The sequence below is a fragment of the Jaculus jaculus genome, chromosome 1 (assembly GCF_020740685.1).
Source record: "Jaculus jaculus isolate mJacJac1 chromosome 1, mJacJac1.mat.Y.cur, whole genome shotgun sequence".
Classification (NCBI taxonomy): domain Eukaryota; kingdom Metazoa; phylum Chordata; class Mammalia; order Rodentia; family Dipodidae; genus Jaculus; species Jaculus jaculus.
The window spans coordinates 42,776,852-42,797,543 of NC_059102.1; the positions used below are offsets into that span (position 1 = coordinate 42,776,852).

General features: G+C 37.3%; 1 protein-coding gene across 2 annotated transcripts in view; it reads right to left on the bottom strand.

Annotated features, from left to right (window-relative positions):
- The window catches only part of Exoc6 (exocyst complex component 6), a 192,708-nt gene that overhangs the window by 47,193 nt on the left and 124,823 nt on the right, over positions 1–20,692 (bottom strand). For both annotated transcript variants that reach the window (XM_045141871.1, XM_045141870.1), the window contains one exon: positions 11,108–11,249. In XM_045141871.1, the coding sequence (XP_044997806.1) occupies positions 11,108–11,249 (142 nt within the window). The remainder of the gene's footprint in view (positions 1–11,107; positions 11,250–20,692) is intronic.

Below are 20,692 nucleotides of genomic sequence, written 5' to 3' on the forward strand. Positions count from 1 at the left end.
TCACTCCCTCTCTCTGCCTCTTTCTCTATCAGAGAAATAAAAATAAAAAATATTTTTATTTTTTGTTTTTTATTATTTATTATAATATTATTTATTGTTTTTTATTTTTATTTATTTGAGAGCGACAGAGAGAGAAAGAGGCAGACACAGAGAGAGAATGGGAGTGTCAGGGCTTCCAGCCACTGCAAATGAACTCCAGATGCAGGTGCCCCTTGTGCATCTGGCTAACGTGGGTCCTGGGGAATCGAGCCTTGAACCAAGGTCCTTAGGCTTCACAGGCAAGCACTTAACCACTAAGCCATCTCTCCAGCCCCCCTAAACTTTTTAACTATGACCCATGCTGAAATTAAATGCAGAAGGAAAGGTCCTTTAAAAAATAGTTCTTGGCAGAAGTTAACTTTATTGTAAGGTAGAGAGAGAAGGGATTAATTATAATGAAGATATTAAAAGCATCTACACAGGGTCAATAGGATTGGGAGGGGGAAGAAAGGGGAATAAAGATTATTCATGAAGTCACAAGAGTGAACAGATCCAAAGTACGACAAAAGATAGAAAGGGGGTGTGCAGAGCTTACCCCACAAACTAAAGATATTGCTTACAGATGACAATGGCTGGCAGTACAAAAATGGAGTAATTCTATATAGATCAATGACTGAATATGCACACGAATAGTCTGTACATTGAAGATATTCTTTACAGTTCCATTTCTGAAAATCTGGAGATTTAAACAGCTGGTCAGAACTTGTAGATCAGATGTATTAGCAGAAGGAATGACTGTGGGTGCCATCTAGTGGGCTCCCTGGTGAGGCAGAAAAAGTGGTATGAGGATTTTTGGCTCAGTGACTTTATTCAGTTACATGTGGTTAGCCCCAGTGAGATGCAAGCTTTTAATACATCTATCATTCTATTTTTTAGATTTGTTGTTTTTAATTATTAATTTATTTGACAGAGAGAAAGAGAGATAGAAGATGGGCACACCAGGGCCTCCAGCTGCTGCAAACTCCAGATGCACACACCACCTTGTGCATCTGGTTTATGTGGGTCCTTTGGCTTTGCAGGCAAGCACCTTAACTGCTAAGCCATCCCTCCAGGTCTATCATTCTATCTTCATGTAAAGTGGTATCCAGTCCTCTCCATTTCTTAGAATTTAACCTTAGCAAAGTACCACTGATCAGTGTATGTGTGGCCTAAGAATTCTTTGCCCAATGTGGCCCAGAGAAGCCAAAAGGTTGGACACCCTTAGACTGAAGTGTAATTACACCTGCTTTTTCCTCCTTAGGCTCAGTGTTCTTGTTTGTTTGTTTATTTATTTATTTTTGTTTGGAGTGTTGTTTTTTTAATGTTGGGGACTGAATACAAGACCTTGTGCATCTTAGGCAAGGGTTCTACCACTAAGCTACACACTGAACTGTACCTCCCCTGAGACACTTTTGTAATAACCTGGTAAGAAAATATATTTTCTTTAATACAATAACATTGTTAAGGTACTTATATAAAGACTCATATGCAGGAGGCATTTAATAAATAAAAACTGAAGCATATATATAGATTTAGAACATCAGCCTATGACATGCATGGCAAGTGCACACCATCAACCAAGAAGAAATTTATCCTGAACTTAACGTCTAAATAGGTTCAAGTATTCAGTGCAACTCTCACAGAATTCTACTCTGGCAGTTTCCAAGTATACATTTCTCCCTATCTACCTATTGTCAAAAATGTTATATTATTGTTATGGTCAAGATAACCAGAAGTACCTGTTGCATTCACGCACTGACACTACCTGATAATTAAATCTATGAAACTGCATTTTAGCACAAGAGTGCTTACCTCAGAGATGTTCCTCATCACAAGGAGTACCAGAGAAGAGTCCTGCTTTTAGTTTTTGTTTAACTTTGTGTTTTTAAGTTTGCTTTATTACTAAACCAAATAAAAGGAAAATCTATTCTCTCTCTATTCTTCTATCTACCTTCCTCTCTTTCATAGATAAATAAATAAACAAATAAATAAATAATTTTTTAAAAATAGGAAAATATAACTCAGAATACAGGCCATGCTTTTCATAAAACACTTTATTACTATATATGCACGCATATATACATACATACACACATAAATATATTTAAGAATTTTATCTGAATGAACAAGCAGCAAAATAGAAATGAGTTTACAAAGGGTAATAAACAGTAATCCTGACAGAGATCCAACATAATTATAAACAAAGGTGACATTGTTTCAAAAAAAACAGAACTAATAATACAGATTCAGAGAAAGCTCTTGAAAGATTCAATTTGCCATATAACTTTGGCTTGTAGGCACAGAAATTGATCCAAGCTAGCTCAATTCTAAGACAGATGCAAAGCCCTTGACTCACTCCTAGCTGATTTGTGAATATCTAGCAAACTAAGACTGGAGAAGAAAAAAGGAGTGGGAGTAGGTAAACCACCTTTCAAGAAAAGGAGTACTTAAGTTTATTTTGTTTGTTTGTTTGTTTGTTTGTTTTTAAGAAGGGGACCTTCTAGTCACTAAGAACTTTGGTGAAACTCAATGAACCAAAGTTGAGGTACTAAGCCACATAAAAGCCTAGGGACAGATCAGTCAAAGCAAAAGAAGGGCATGTGAAGCCAGCCTCTCAATAAGGAATATGTGATACCTGGAGAACAGAAAGGTCAGTGTGTCAAAACAGTGCATCAATGGCATGACAAAGATCAAAAGGGAGGAGGTAGGCAGGGCCAGATCATGGTACCTAGAGTAGAAATAAGCAGCTTGTGTATATCTTAGGAGCACAGGCCATTCCTGATGATCCTTTCTCCTACTGAACCCATCTCCTATGGGTTAATTCTTCTACTTAAGAGCCTTTTCTGAGGTTTTCAGGCTCTGTGGTGGTTCAGTCTCCAGTCTAAATCCCTGAAAGCTGCTACCTGATTTGCTGGAACTATGGATAGCTCACAAACATGCCACAGACTAGTAGGACTTTATGTGAATACTGACAATCAATTGCTGACCGTTACATAATAGTTTCTGAGAAGGCTGCAGATGTGATTACTGTCAGTCAATGTGGCTTTGTGAAGACTCACTAGGACCATCTTTGCAAGGAAAGACTGGGAGGTGAGGAAAGTCCAATGGCAAAATTAGCTCTATGAACTAGCAATTACTAAGCAATAAGATAGACTCAACTAGGGAATTGGTAACTGATTAAGAAATCACAAGATACTTGGGAATGTAGATCAGTAGTAGAGGGCTTGCTAGTATGCATAAAGCCTTGGGTCTGATCCCCAGAAGAAGGAGAAGAAGAAACCAATAAACTTCTAATGGATCAAAGTCAATATGAAGGGGAGTTCACATAATGCAGTGGCTCTCAGAATCACCTAGAGGGACTAATCAAATTGCTAGGTCCTGCCCAAGAACTCCTCATTCAGCTGACAACATCAATGAGTTTATATGTCTACCAAGATCCCAAGTTATGCTACTGCTGCTCATGTAGACCATGGTTTAAGGACTAATAGTGTATACTGTATATCAAGATATTAAAAATAGATCTTGATCAACACCCTGCTAATGACCTTGCTAAATATATACAAAGTAGGATAAGAATTATATAGATTACAATAACTTGTGATATAAAACATTAACTTGTGATATAAAAGATCTCAATGGGCTAGTTAATATCCACATCTTAAAACAGAAAATGTACTAAGGATTATCTTAATCCTAACATAAAAACCAATCATATAAGATTAGGAAAACAGACTTTAACAATACAAAAAGGAGGACTATGTGACTTTTAGAAGACTATAGCTTTAGCATATTCTAGGCCACCACAAAGTCACGTTTGAGCCTTTTTTTTCTTCTTTCTTTCTTTTTTTTTTTTTTTTTAAGATAGTCTTACTATGTAGCCCAAGCGGGCCTTGAACTTGTAGCATTCTCCTCTCTCAGCCTCAATTTTACTGGGATTACAGGCATGTGTCAACATTCTCAGCTTCAGCTGGGGCTTATTAATAAAGTACAGAGTACAGAACAGTGTATTTGATAGTCCATGTACATATTTTAGTAGTTCCCCTATACCTGGGCATCAGATACTAATATTAACAGAAGATAGTCAAAACAGTATGTAGAAAAGTCAGAAGGTTACAGAGCAGTTTTCATAGAATTAGTCTATAGAGTTGTTTTAATATATGACCCTAGTAGAAATGCTACACATATTGTTGTTAGGTTCTTACACCCAGATGAATGGATGAGAAGTGGGGAGGAGAGGGAGGGTTGAACTCCACTTTACATCTGAAGCAAGTCAATGTGCTATGGTAGGAGTCCAGCTAGAAATAGGCTATTTTCTCCAATGCATATAAAAGTAGCTTTTTAGGACATTTTTCTTTTGGAGAAAATACCTTTTCTGATTTGCAAAAGGGCACAATATAGCTTAGTGGTGACTCTAGCCTGTTAGAATTAGGTCCATTAATATAAATTTAGAGGGATTGGAGAGATGGATAAAATGCTTAATGCTCAAGCCAGACTACCCAAGTTCAGATCCCCAGCACCAATGTAAAGTCTGTAATTCCAGCACACTGTCATCAAGATGGAAGATACAGACAGGAGAATTTTCTAGAAGCTCATGGACTGGCCATCTGGCAAGTGCAACAATCAAAACAAGAAGAATGAGAACAAGAGACCTGGCCTCAAACAAGGTGGAAAATGAGGACCAACACCCAAACATTATCCTCTGACCGCTACATATGCTTCGTGGTACATGCATACCTGAAGTCTTACATATACATCTTATACACATACACACCCAGAAAAGAATAAATTTAGAGACAAAGTGGTTCCATTTCAAAGTAATCTATCAGTAAAGCTATCAGATGGAAACACAGGTACTGACTAGTTAACCCCACAAAGAGAACGTTTAAAGTATAGTTGGACAACCACATTGCAGGACTGTTTTATAGAATACCAAGTGCGGGGGATGCGGAGATGGTGCAATCACTAAACGCTTGCTTGCAAGGTGTGCTGGCCTACCAGGTCTGAGTCCCCAGCACCCCTGTAAAGCCAGACACAAGTGGCACATGGATCTGGAGTTTATGTACAGCAGCAAAAGACTCTGTTGTATACACACACACACATGAGCACAAACACACATGCACATGCAAATAATTTTTTTCAAAGAACAAAATGTGCAGCTTGAGTATTACTCTTGTCTCCAATGCCAGATGACTCGAGATGGAGGAATAGGTGTATTGTCACCAGGTTGAGAGAAGGAAGTCCAGTGATGGCTTAGCATCTAGGATTCTTTCTTTAAACAACCTGCCTATCTTGGATAATTCCCAAGGTATCCATACTACTTACCACAAATTTACCAAGCATTCTAGCCTTCCTTCTATGTAGTTAAATTCCTCTTCCTACTTCCCTTTCTTCTATTATCCCAATATAGAGAAAACAATATAAACTTTGATGTTGTAAAGCAGCTTTGTTTTGGAAACTATTTTCTTCTAGACTAAAAACATAGGAATATTAGAGAAGAGTGAGTCTAAACTTTATTTTGATTTTATTTTCTTAAAAGTAGGTGCGCTGGGGCCTCTAGCCGCTGCAGATGAACTCCAGACGGGCTTACATGGGTCCTGGAGATTTGAAAAGTGGTCCTTTGGCTTTGCAGGCAAGTGCCTTAACCACTAAGCTATCTCTCTAGTCCCTAAGCTTTATTTTTTAAAATGTTCTGTTTATTATTTATCTGCAAGGGGAGAGAGAGAAGGAGACAGAGAGAAAGAAAGAGAAATAGACAATGGGTACACCAGGGCTTCCTGCCACTGCAAATGGAACTCCAGACACATGCACCACTTGTGCATCTGGCTTTACAGGCGTTCTGGGGAATCAAACTCAGGCTATCAAGCTTTGCAAGCAGCACTTTCAACCACTGAGTCACCTTCTCAGCCTGAGTTTCATTTTTAAATGACTGATACATATATCAATCACTGAAAGTCATGAGTTGAGGGATACATATTTTCCTACTAGAAAATGCATGAAAGACTTTTTTATTATTTATACTATACTTTTTGAAGTAAAAAGATGTCTTTTAGAAAAAACATTTGGCATCAGAGGTAGTAAAATAAATATGAAAATGTAATAAGCTTATATTTGTTCAATAAATACTAAATGCACAAAACAGCTTTAAGTAAAGACTGCAGTAGTAATACATCATTAGTTTTGAGGGGCACAACCAACCCTAGGCAAAATCCTAAGGAGACTCAACTGACTTCTATGGTTTACCTTTGAGTCTTGTTCTCTTCCTTTCTATGTCTTTGGTGTCAGAAACTCAGCCTCCAACAGAGTCGGGTTTATCCCTCCTGAACTTGACCCCAGATTTCCTTTCCTTCCTTGGTCTTCTCTAAGAGGCTAGCCTTTTTTATTTTTTTCATAAAACATCAGCAATTAAAAGGAGCCTTCCACTTGAAAAAGTGGCTAAAAGTGGAAAGTACCCTATGGTGGCAATGAGCGGGAGGGGAGGGATATGTGCATTCTCTAAGTGCAGTTAGTCAGGTTGGCCTTTTCATGGGGAGGTAAGGCAACAGATTTAGACCTCAAGCTGCCTATCCAAATAGCATTTTTTATCATTTAGCAGTAAATCTAAATCTCAAGATACAAATTCCAACAATAGGTTTAACCACCTAACTATTTTGAAGCCACACTAAGACATAATAACACAAAATGCTTCAAGTATTATTTATGCAAAACTTCATAAGCAATGGTATAGTGAAATCATCTCATAAGACCACTTTAAATTTTTTTAAATCAGCTAAAGCTGAAAGTATAGCTCACTGGTACAGTATACGTTTAGTATCATACTAAGTACTGCAGTCAGGTTCATACTGCTGGCAGAAAATGCTTGACCAAGAGAAGCTTGTGGGAAAAAGGGTCTATTTTGGCTTATAAACCTGAAGGGAAACTCTGTGATGGCGGGGGAAATAATGAACACCTCCTGGCCAACAACAGATGGACAACAGCAACAGGAGAGTGTGCCAAATACTGGCAAGGGGCAACTGGCTATAACACCCACAAGCCTGCCACCAACAATACACTGCTTCCATAAGGATTCAATTCCCAAATTGCCATCAGCTGGGGACCTAGCATTCAGAACACATAAGTTTATGGGGTCACCAGAACCACACTAAGTTTAGTATCATACTAAGTACAGTATCATACTTAAGTTCAATATTTAGCATCAAAAAATGAAAAGAGAGGAAGAAGGGAACAAAGAAAGGAGGTTAGAAGACCAAACATTTTGTAGAATGAAAATAATGATAAGGGCTGAGCAAGTGTTTTTAAACATTTTTGGTTTTTGTTTTCTCAAGCTACAGTCTCACTCTAGCCCAGGCTGACCTGCAACTCACTAGTCCCAGGCTGGCCTCAAACTTATGGTGATCGTCCTACCTCTACTTCCTGAGTGCTGGGATTAAAGGTGTGTGCCACCACGCGATTAGCAGCATTTTTATTTTTTATTGTTTTTCAGTCTTTTTAACCTTATTTTTATTTTTTTTTTTATTTGAGAGAGGGAAAGAGGGGGAAAGAGGGAGAGAGAGAGAGAGAGAGAGACTGAGAGAGAGAATGGGCGCTCCAGGGCTTCCAGCCACTGCAAACAAACAGATACATGCGCCACCTTGTGCATCTGGCTTTCGTGGGTCCTGGGGAATTGAACTGAAGTCCTTTGGTTTTGCAGGCAAGCACCTTAATCACTAAGCAATCTCTCCAGCCCAAAGCTTTTTTTTTTTTTTTTTTTTTGGTTTTTCGAGGTAGGGTCTCACTCTGGCTCAGGCTGACCTGGAATTCACTATGTAGTCTCAGGGTGGCCTCGAACTCATGGTGATCCTCCTACCTCTGCCTCCCGAGTGCTGGGATTAAAGGCATGCGCCACCATGCCCGGCTCCTCCCAAAGCTTTTTAGTTTTATGAGACAGGGTCTCTTATAGCTGAAGCTGACCACAAACTCATTATGTAGCCAAGAATAACCTTGAACTCCTCATCCTCCACCTCCTAAGTGGTGGGATTATATTTGCCCACCTCTTTGGGATAAGTGTGGGTGTACACCTGAGCTTGTGTGCAAGTAGAGACCAAAGATCTCAGATCTCACCTGCAGGAACACTGCCCACCTTTTCTGAGAGAGTCTGTCATTGACCTGGATCTCCCCAACTAGGCTTCACTGGCCAGTGAACCAGTAGCTGACCAGCGCCATGGAGCCTGACACTGCTGGACAACCTTCAGGAACCATGAGCCAGAGTAAGTCCTTACTTACCCCCTTAAGTTATTTCTGTCAGATGTTCTGTCAAGGGAAAAGTGACTAATTCACACCCCAAGGACTCAGGCAAATTATTGCTCACAGGGTGAGCTGAATGACCAGAAGCTGCACAGGGCAGGCAGGTCCTCTGTGGTACAGTAAGTGACCAGCAAGCCTTCTTCATTGTGTGAACATGCTTTGCAGTCAAAGCTCTGTGGTTAAGGCACTTTCATGCAAAGCCTAACGACCTAGGTTTAATTCCCAAGTACCCATGAATATACAAATGCACAAAGTGGCACATGCATATGAAGTTCATCCACAGTGGCTGGCCCATTCCTTCTGTCTTTCTCTCTTCTATCTCTTTAGCAGTATTTTAAATATATATGTGTATATATACATATATAAGTTATTTGCAAAGGTAGGTGTTCTGGATGTTAGGTTCCGCAGCTGATGGCAATTGGAAATTAAAGCCTCCTAGACGCAGTGTATTGTTGGAGGCAGGCCTATGGGTGTTATAGCCAGTTTCCCCAAGCTAATGTTTGGCACCCTCTCCTGTTGCTATGGTCCACCATATGTTGGCCAGGGGGTGATGTCCATCCTCTGCTCAAGCCATCGTTTTCCCTGCCATCATGGAGCTTCCCCCTCAAGCCTGTAAGCCAAAATAAATCTCTTTTTCTCACAAGCTGCTCTTGGTTGGATGATTTCTACCAGCAATGCGAACCTGACTGTAACAGTGGGTGGGAGAGAATGGGTGCACCAGGGCCTCTAGCTGCTACTAACCAACTCCAGACACATGCACCACTTTGTGCATCCGGCTTTTCGTGGGTACTAGGGAATCAAACCCAGGTCCTTAGGCGTGTGTCATAACCGCTGAGCCACCTCTCCAACCCAAGCGACTTTTTTTTTTTTTTTCAACTTGCATATGTCAGTAAATTAAGTTACAAGTTACAGATTTCTGATCATTTGAGTTCACCTAGTTTTGGGAGTTTTCTTTTTCTTTTCTTTTCTTTTCTTTTCTTTTCTTTTCTTTTCTTTTCTTTTCTTTTCTTTTCTTTTCTTTCTTTCTTTCTTTCTTTCTTTCTTTCTTTCTTTCTTTCTTTCTTTTTTTTTTTTTGTTTTTTGATGTAGGGTCTCACTCTAGCCCAGGCTGACCTGGAATTCACTCTGTATTCTTAGGGTAACCTCATATTCATGGTGATCCTCCTACCTCAGCTTCCTGAGTGCTAGGATTAAAGGCGTGCACCACCACACCCAGCTGGGACTATTCTTTTTTAAATTTGCATTTATTTATCCATTTTGAGAGAGAGAGGGGCAGATAGAATGGGGATGCCAAGGCATCCAACCACTGCAAACAAACTCCAGACATGTGCAGCCCCTTGTGCATCTGGCTTATGTGGGTCTTGGGGAATCAAACCTGGGTCCTGAGGCTTCACAGGCAAAAGCCTTAACGCTAAGCCATCCCTCCAGCCTGCAAGCAACATTTTAAAAGTGTGTTTTATAGCAAATATTCATATAAATGCAAAATGAACATTTTTTGCCTTTGAGGTAGGGTCTCACTCTAGCTCAGGCTGACCTGAAATTTACTATGTAGTCTCAGGATGGCCTCAAAACTCTCAGTGAACCTCCTACCTCTGCCTCCCAAATGCTGGGATTAAAGGTGTGCACCACCTCACCCAGCTTCAAAATAAACATTTTGTACATAGTAGTTTTATTTTAGGAAAATAAAAGTTTCATTTTGTCTATAGCAGAACATAGTATAATCATAAATAGTGAACACATATTTTATATTTATTGAGAGAAAAGTGTCACTCTTACTTCAGCTGATGGCTGCTGACATTTAATTTTTTAGTATCTCCCACAAAAATATATTATTATAAAATTTTTCATCAGACAAATATTTTATAATCCTTCTAGTGCCCCACTGATTTTCAATTTGTCAACTAAGGTGCCTGACACAACTGCCAACCAAGGATTTTCATCACTGAATTATAGTGCCATTCATTTGAAACTACTGAAGCACTTCTTGGAAGCTACTTATGTTCTAAACTTAATCAGCTGTCATGGAGGCTTGATAAAGTGCATATCCAAAGCACATACAACAAGGCTAATAACACAGCAAGTTTTGAAGCTCAATAGCTAATGTCAACATTAGATTATGGAATATATAAACCATGTTATCTAGATAAAATAAAGCATGAAAATTAAAATTGTAAAGGCTAGGAAAATCTTTTGAGAAAGAAAAAAAAAACATCAGGAACTTAATTGGGTATGCAGTCTTAAGATTATCCTTCTAGCAGGTCTCTAGCCAGTACTCAGGAAAAACAATGATAAGCTTAGGATCATTTCATTCATTTATGACAAACACTACAGGAGTCCCAGCAAGAAAGCAAGACTGGCCAGAGGAAGAAATAATATGGAATATGAATCATTTCTTTAATTATCCCTATCTGAATGACCTCTTCCATGCCTCTCTCTAGAGGCCTTGAATGTGAAGCTGAGGGCTTTGTCTCTTCATGGAAAGAAGTTATTACTCCTAAGGGTACCAAAAGTTTGGTTAAATCAGGTCTTCTCTCTCCTTTTTGAGCTATATACAATTTTTGATACTATTTGAATATAGATTCCAGGGCTTAAGGTTAGACACTTGCTTTCCAAGCTTGCTAGCCTGGTTCAGTTTTCAAGCTACTCAGTTAAGCCGGGTGCAAAAAATGGCACAAGCATCTGGTGTTCCTTTGTGGTGGCAAGAGGCCCTACCTAGCACACCCAGAAACACACACACACATATGAATGAATGCATGAATGAATGTAGATTCTTAGAGAAAGCAAAGGAGTTATCCAATACGGTACTTACATTCACACTGTATGACATCTAAGTTAAACTGCTGAACAGCTCCCATGCTTATCTGTTTTAACTCACTGTCCAGTAGCATCTGCATTAGAGATGTTGACAGATGCTGGCAAGCTGACATGCAGGCTGTCTGGGCAACTTTCCCCTATTTAAAACAAATAACCAAACAAACAAAAACAAATAAATAAGAAAGCAAAGAAATGTACCATAAAAGATTACAAAATTATATAGTTGGTATTTTTTTGTTGGTATATAGCTTACTGGCTTTTCTATTTCTGAAGGGCTACATGTTTGTATCATCAGAACTAAAATTCAGTTCTTAGGATATATTATTATTGGACAGCTCTAACTACCCCAAAGAAAATTAAAATGCAAGTTTTAAAAACTATTATTCCAAATCTCTTAAAATATCACAACAAACATTTTTGAATGAAAATATAATTTTTATGACATAAAATCACAATGGACTGATATACCATTTCATTCATATGATGCTCCCTAAGCTCTACTTTATATATTTAACCAAAACAGAATAAAGGAAGCAAACAGTGTTATTATTGTTGTTATTTAACAGCATTTAACATACAAGATATTATTATTTAAATAGTACTTAACATCCAAAACATACTGTGGGTACTAAGTCCTTCTTTCTATTTCAGATATTAGTCTGTAGCATAGCTTCAACTAATGATGGGGGCAAAAATGTTTTCCTACCTATGTGAATTAATCTGAAGCACTGAAATTTATGCCATTTTTTAGTTTTAGAAATTAAGTTTTAAAATTGTTAGTAATTTAAACACATGTAGTTAAGTAAACTACAAATACTTTTGGTTTCCTCCCACTGTCATAAGTAACATCATTTAAAAATATTTCTTCTAAAATTCTATATGAACTATCACTAATGCCTTAACTAAAGAACATCTTTTAAGTGGATGGCCTACAGATTACACAGCTGAATAAAATATTACATCACATTTTGTAGAAACTGTTTCTTTAAGCTAGATGTGGATTTGAAGTAGAAGTATAAAATAAAAAATTAGAAACACTTTCAGGTAAAAATTTTCCAGTGTAATTTTGATTCTAGGATGGCTAGCTGTTAGCTGACAATTATGCAATTTGATGATGGACTGAATCCAATGGTAGGAGTCAAAGGTTTATGAACATGCATGGTTATAAAAATAATGAATTTTGAAAGCTATGTCATGTTTTACCTCATTCCAACTAATATTTACTCAATGATATTTGTGATGAATAAGAAGAAAACAATTACAAAGGTAAAGAAAGCTACAAAATGAAGCTATCTTGAAAACATTAAATGCTATAATATACTAATACAAAATGCTATGTAAAGGTAATTTGAAAGGAAACAAGGAACCTAAATATATTTTCATGGGACTTGTGAGGATACTTGTACTTTAAATTGCATATTAAAAGTTAGACTTGAACAAAGCAACTTTTATGAGTAGGTCTTTAGCATTCAGACACTGCACAGTGGAAAACTAAATTTCTAACATGGAATGTCAATTTCTCAATCAGAAACTTTAAGAGATAAAAGCTGATTCAAACAATATATCTGACAGGTACTGATGAACTGCCAAAAAGGAATGTAACAAACAATGAAAACCCAGCATGCTTCAAGATCCCCCAAATCCAAGAGGAATTAGTCTGAGAGACATGCAGCTCCATTCTCCAAGCAGAATAATATCAATATGAATGGGAGGGGGGGATAAAAGCAGAAAAAGAAGAAATAAATGGCATGACATTTAATTACAATGTAGAATACTTAATGGAAGTGTTAGTTTTACTTAATGGAACAACTAATACATTTTAGTTTCATGAACTTCTCCCATCAAATCAGCTCCATGTCCCATTTATATTTCTAACATAGTATACTAACTGTAAAAGCAGATTCATAAGTTGCCAAAAATATTTGTTTTCATGTACAAATGCATCACACAATATAAGTAATATTGTTTTAATATAGGCTCAGAAACTTCAATGACTATATAGCATTAGTACTGGAACTAAAAATGATGGCAGGAGTACAGGTATAGGCTATTCCATGAATCTGGTGAAAATAGGCAATAAAAAACACATATGTAAACCTGGTTCCTTTTTAAAATGATATATGCAACAGAAAAATCCTAACTAAAGTTTTTTGATTAGTCATATTAAATATAGGTTTATTGTTCTCAAAGATAGAAGTTTTAAAGATTTATAAAATATTTTATGTTTTTCAAATAAAATAAATTCTTTCTTTTGATGCATCAAAATTTATAACTATAAAAGATTTAGATTTTTCAAATCTTAAAAAGCTTATGTAAGACTACACACTTTTTTAAAATGCCTACTTTCTAACTGCAGAAAATACAGAACTAGTCTTAAGTTTTATGTGCTACTTATTTTTATATAGAAAATGTTCAATGCTTCAAGATTTGCACACCCAAAAGTCATTATTTGGCAATTTATTTCTGATGCTTACAAATATGTTGGCACATTCTGGTGTAACTAAATACCCCTATCAGAACACCAATATTACTAGTATTACTGATTCTCTTAATCATACATATTTTCTAAAATAATAATAATCTAAGTACTTTTGCAACTATCTTAAAAACTAGCCCTTTCATTAGATATACATTTTAACTTGATAACAAAGCTAAATAATTAAGTGACATAATATTGCATACTTAATAAATTTTAATTATCCAAACATCCCTCCTGCCCTGAAAAATTAGTCATGGCATTACTCAATTTTTCTTTCTCTTTAACAACACAAAGTTCAATAAATAAGTAAAAACACCTGCTAAACTTTTAAAGATAAGTACTTTTTTGCCCTGCTTTAACATTTTGCTGAAAAACAACTTGCAAAAAGAGAAAACCCTTAGACAAACTTCTTATATTTCAAAGGAACTTGTAAAAGAGAATCTGCTGACATATTAGATCCTTTCTGCATTACCCTAAAGCTTTTCTTCTAAGAACAATTGTGGTAAAGAGACATTTGGCTCCTAGGAAATTCCCAAAGGGTCAACCATATGCATCCTTCCATGGCACCTTCACAGTGCTGCTTTCTAGAGTCATGTCTCAAAAGCAGCTTTCATCATTTACTTGTGTGTCAGTCAATATGATTTATGGACTGCATTCAACAAAGTCAAAGCATATAGAATGAGAAATATGACTACAATCTGCTAATTTGTTTTGTATTGAGCCATTTAAGAGTCAAAGACCTGATGTCAGACTGAGACCAGCAACACAATTAACCAGCCGGTGACAGATTCATCCATCCTCCCTGCCAGGCTGTGCCAATCAAAGACAGCATGAGGCGACATTTGGTGAAACCAGTAAGAAAACTCATTCTCTAAGTAGCCTGTGTAAGACTTTGATTGACACTTTTTGAATTTAGTTTGTGGAACACAACCACTCTTTACCCAATAGTTCCTTACTGCAAGCTGTGAAATAAAGCTTTTAATGCCAATCACAGGAACAATAAACCACTAGTCACTAACCTCAGCCTAAAAGGAATCAAGAAAGCACATCTGTTTGTATGTCAAGCCAAACTTCCAAAATAATTTACTATTATAGCTTAGGCTAAAGATGCTGTTCTTTCTGAAAGATCATAAAATAACATGGCAATAAAAATACATCACAGTGTATTAGATTATGGCTCAAACTGCTTTCATTTCAAAGTAATGTTTTCATAAGTCAGCTCTAAAATAATAGGGGGAGAAATATTGAACACTTAAAAAACTAATTTGGTATTTTAAATTTTAATTTGCCTCACCATTCTCTTATTTCACAGATGGAAGACGAAAGTTTTTATTTCAACAGTAATTATTTGAAAGTATTTTTCAAAGCTGCTTTCATTCTCTCAAGTACATTTGATGTAAAACTATGCTCTTGAAATCACAACCATTCTTTGTATTGGTCTATTCTTCCTTAACGATCCCAGGGGAATCCATTTTCCTTTTTTATATATCTACAAAAAAAATCAACTGTGCACAAGGAACTCCTTTTTTCACTTAAGTAAAAATGAAATATATAAATGTAAATATATCGTGCACTGTATTTTTCTTGAAATTTGTATCAGATTTTGTTCTCATAAGTTAGAAAAACAAGGTCACGATCAATTTGAATATAAAATCTAATACTGTAAGTGAATTTACTAATTCTGATCCTAATTTTTGAAGCTATTTAATAGTAAATTGCTATTTCATACAATCTCATTGCTTTTTAATTTGCTCAGAGGCAAAAGAGGAAGGAAAAGAGTTTGCTAAACTGATCAGACTCCCAAAGAGTCATAACAAATAATCTTTTAAAATATACAGGCTGTGGCCAGGTATGGTGATGCATGCTTTTAATACCAGCACTCAGGAGACAGAGGTAGGAGGATCGCCATGAGTTCAAGGCCCCCTGAGACTACATAGTGAATTCCAGGTCAGCCTGAGCTAGAGTGAAACCCTACCTTGAAAACAACCACAACAACCACCACACACAGAGACTGAGGGCAAAGTAGCTGGCTTAGTGATTAAAGAGGCTTGCTCAAAAAGTCTGCTGGCCTGGGTTCAATTCCCTAGCCACTCAGGCAAAGCCAGATGCAAAAAGTGATGCAAGCATGTGACATTCATTTTCAGTGGCAAGACACACACACACACATAAATAACAAACAAAAGAAGACTGAAGATTGAGGTCTTTTATCATATATGAAGTAAACACTAAACGTAGAAATAAAGAATAGACTGGGGAGACAGTTCAGGGGTGAAGGTGCTTGCTTGCAAGGCCTGCCAGCCTACATTCAGCCCAGATTCGAATCCCCAAGAACCACATCAAGTCAGATGCACAAAGTTGACCATACATCTGGAGTGCATTTGCAGTGGCAAAGAGGCCTTGGAGCACTCATTCTGTCCCCCGCCCTCTCATAAATAAGCATGTTTAATAAATAAAACATTTCAAATATTTATTTATTTGAGAAAGAGAGACAGAATGGTTATACCAGGACATCCAGCCACTGTAAACGAACTCCTGATGCATGCATCTGGCTTACATGGGAACTGGGAAGTCGAACCTAGGTATTTAGGCTTCCCAGGCAAGTGTCTTAACTGCTAAGCCTCCAGCCCAATAAAATTTATCTTTTATATATATATATATATGTTTTATTGGGCTGGAGAGATGGCTTAGCAGTTAAGGCATCTGTCTGCAAAGCCAAAGGACCCAGGTTCAATTCCCCATGTAAGCCAGATGCACAAGGGGGCACACACATCTGGAGTTCATTTGCTATGGCTAGAGACCTGTTGTGCCCATTTTCTCTCTCCCTCTTTCTCTCGGTCAAATAAATAAATAAATAAAACTTGTTTTTAAAAAAGATAAATTAAGACAGATAACTGAAAAGTAGATATTTTATTTCAGGAACTCTATTATTCTTCCTTTTATGTAAGAACCATTAACCTGTTTTACTATATGAAACTACATTTTGCTCAAAGGTAAAAATGTTATTAAATCAGAAAAAACTAAGCCAGAATATGAAAATTCTCCCAAGATGCATTTAAAAATACACAAGGTTTCATTTACCAAGTAAGGTTGGTCTTAATCCATTTTCTAATATTCTTATATAACAATGGAATTCTCAAATCACCCACAATATAGAATGGATAATTTATAAAGGTTTAAATATCAAGATTAATTTCTTTAGTGAGTTTTAACAATAAGTTTAATACCACCTTGAAGACAGATTTTTGAGATTATGCCAAAAAATTCAAAAGTCTATCAAAATATACTCACTTGTACATTCCCAACCTTCCTCCAAATAATTTTACCATTGCTATATTTCTCTTACATTTGCTTTCTGTCCTCATCAAGCTACCTCTATTTCCTGAAATGATTGGTTACATCAGTTCACAATCAACTATAAGCTCTGATTCTTCTCCCTTAGGCTTTAAAATTTTTCTTCCTTCTAAGATTCCCAATCATAAAGATATGAAATAGTAACATAAATGATTTGGGGGAAAGGGGAATATAAGTGAACAATATGAGTGAGACAAACAATTATCTTTAAGAAATATTTATTTATTTATAAGCAGAGAGAAAGATAAAGAATGAATTGGCATGCCAGGACCTCTTGCCACTGTAAACAAACTCCAGACCCACATATACCACTTGGGTTTATGTGGGTACTGGGAAAAAGAACCCAGACTGGCAAGCTCTGTAAGCAAGTACCTTTAAACCATGGATCCATCTCCAGCTCAAAGGATGATTATCTTAAGTTGAAACAAATATTTTCCCCACAGTTAGAAAATTTCAGGACTAACTATAATAAGTGGTACTTTTCTATTTCATTCAGTTTGATATCCCAGTCATGGGCTCATCAAATTTTGACAATGTATGTATTGTAAGCAGTCTTTTGAACACGGACTTGGATAACATGTATTTAGCTTTCTGGTAGAAGATACCCTTGCTGCTGCCATGAAAGTCCCATAATACCTTCAAACTCAGCCTAACTTTAACAGGGATTTTGAAAGAGCAAACAAGAACAGGCAGAGCAGTACAAGTCTTGAGAGGTCAACTTTTTCAAGAATTCCTCTTCTATTTTTCAAGATACTGATTATTGGGCTGCAATCAGCAGGCTTTGTTTGTTTTAATTTTTTGAGATAGGATCTCATGCAGCTCAAGCTGGCCTCAAACTCACTATGTAGCCAAGGATAAGACGTCTCCAGTGCTCCTGCCTCTGCTTTCCAAGTGCTGGGATTAAAGGTGTGCACCACCATACCTAGCCTGACATAAGGAATACAATTTAAATTAATTATGAAAGTCTTATAATTCTTTCCATTTGACAAATGTAAAAAAAAAAAAGCAAAAGAAGTTAAAGATAAGCTTCCTTCTCCCTGCACTTGACTCTAAGTAGTACGGACAATCCAAGGAAGTCAGGTTAAAAACTAAAGCATGTCAGAAAACATTATTAAAGCAACAACTCTCTGACAGCTGAACTACATCTTTAGTATTGTATATAACTATCCAGTTCAGAATGTTAAAGCCATATTATAAAGGAAACTTATTATTTCACAACTTTATTAAAATATGTTTAAGTTTTCAAAAAAATGATCAGGATCACTAAAGAGTCAAAACTTTTGATCTCACCTATCACACTGATTTCCATAAAAGACTTAAAACAGGGCTGGAGAGATGGCTTAGCGGTTAAGCGCTTGCCTGTGAAGCCTAAGGACCCCGGTTCGAGGCTCAGTTCCCCAGGTCCCACGTTAGCCAGATGCACAAGGGGGCGCACGCGTCTGGAGTTTGTTTGCAGAGGCTGGAAGCCCTGGGCCCATTCTCTCTCTCTCCCTCTATCTGTCTTTCTCTCTGTGTCTGTCACTCTCAAATAAATAAATAAAAAATATTAAAAAAAAAAGACTTAAAACAACACAATGTGCTGGGCATGGTGCAACACACCTTTAATGCCAGGATTCGGGAGGCTGAGGTAGAAGGACTGCTGTGAGTTTGAAGTCACCCTGAGACTACATAGTGAATTCCAGGTCAGCCTGGGCTAGAGTTGAGACCCTACCTGAAAAAGCAAAACAAAACAACAATAACAACAAAAACCATGAAGGCTTCCTGTCATGTACAAAGTCTCTTGGATAAAAGAAAAGGAAGTAATGAGAAGACAGTTACCGACAACCTGACTTTGTGTTGTCATTGTTACTGTTTGATGAAACCTAGTTTCATGTAGCTATGTATCCCAGGAACTTGCTATTTCGATAATGACCCTTAAATTCCTATCCACCTGTCCTTCTGCTTGCCAAGTGTTGAGATTACAGGCACATCCAGCTTAAAACAAAAACAAATTTTTTTAAAAAGCCTTCCTTCTTCTACCTTCTTCCTTTTCTTGGTGGTACTGAAGACTGAGCTCATAAGAGGCAGTAGGACAGGAGGATTACTGCAAGTTCAAGGCTGACCTGGGATACACAGAAACATCCTATTCTCAAAAACAGCAAATGAAAACAAGATGATGGAAACTTGCTACCGAGTGAAACTCTGAGCCCCACTCCCCCAAATAAATACATAAAATGTAAGAGATGTTAATAAGGTTATAATACTTGGACAAATGATTTAGTATATCTCATCTCCAGCTGTAGCTACATTAAAGAGTCAAGTTAGAAGATATGTAAGTGCATGTGTATGCATATGTACTGTGGGAGTGTCATACATAGCCTGCTCCATGCTGCTGGGATAAACCTCCAAACCAGACACAGTTTATAGGAGTAATGGAATTTATTTCAGGCTTACAGATCCGGGGACAATCCATAATGGCAAAAAAGAGAAAACCCATTACCTAAAGCAGGAGAAAAAGCCAGAAGCCAAACAGCAGGGAACCCAGGCAGAACTCAGACTGCTCTCTACAGACCTGAGGCTCGATGCCAGATCAACCCCCAGACACACCTTATGGCTGGACCTAGGATCCATCCACAGTGACATCTCCTCCAGCCAGGCAGTTGGAAATCCAAGTTATGAGCTTGAATAAAACTGCTGAATCTACTGGGCAACAGCCATTAAACTACCACATTCCACCCCAGCCCCCAAATAGATACATAACCATCTCACATTGTATATTGCTTTCAGTCTAACTTCAAAGGTCCCCATAGTCTTTACCAACTAAAGGTAGTTCCAAAGTCCCAAGTCTAGTATGATATTTAAGACTGTCTCTTAACTATGAGTCCTGTAAAATCAAACAATCTACATACTTCCAACATATAATGGCACATCATAAACTTTCTATTACTATAAGGCATAACAAGGAAAGACTCAACAAGCATTAGACAAAACATCTGCAGTTCAAGTCTGATATCTGTAACTAGTAACCACTGAGGAGTCTCTGAATTTTCCAATTCCACCCCTCCAGCTAGGCAGAGTAGCCATGGAATATTTCTATTCCAAGCCAATAGTGCTCCATGGTTGCTCTTGCACAGCCCTAGTATATCGCAAAAATCTCTGGGTTTCCATGCAAACTATGGTCAATCTGCCAATGGCTTTTGCAGCCTCTCTATCAGGATCATCATGCCTCCACGCTGTGTCTCAGCAGCAGGTCCGGGAACTTTGCCTATTTTATGACCCATTCCATGCATTTTTTTTTTTCCCTTAAACCAATACCAGGTGTGCAAGACACAGATATTCAGGAACAAAATAAATCAAGCCCTTGAAAAGCAGGTTTCTTCTTTTCTAAAGAGCTTGCATTTCTTCCATTCAATGTTTCTGAAGTAGAATCACTTCAGGCATTCTTTCAATGTAAAGCAACAAAGCCATCCTTAATCATAGTAATATCTCCTTAACAATAGCAGCTTCAGCAACCAGTCTCAATGCTGGTAATTTTAAACATGCTTGAGTTTTTCCAACTTTAAAACATAAATTTCTCAGTTCTATATCTTTAGTCAAACACATCAATTGATTACAAATTTAACCTTGACCAAACTCTCTGGGCATGGGCAGCAGAACATACCCAGTCCTTATAACAGTAGCTCAGTTCCAACAAAGTTTTCTACAGTATTTCTTTCTGCCTAGAAAGTTCATATGCAAAGCCTCCAAATACAATTCTCTCTGCACTTAGCA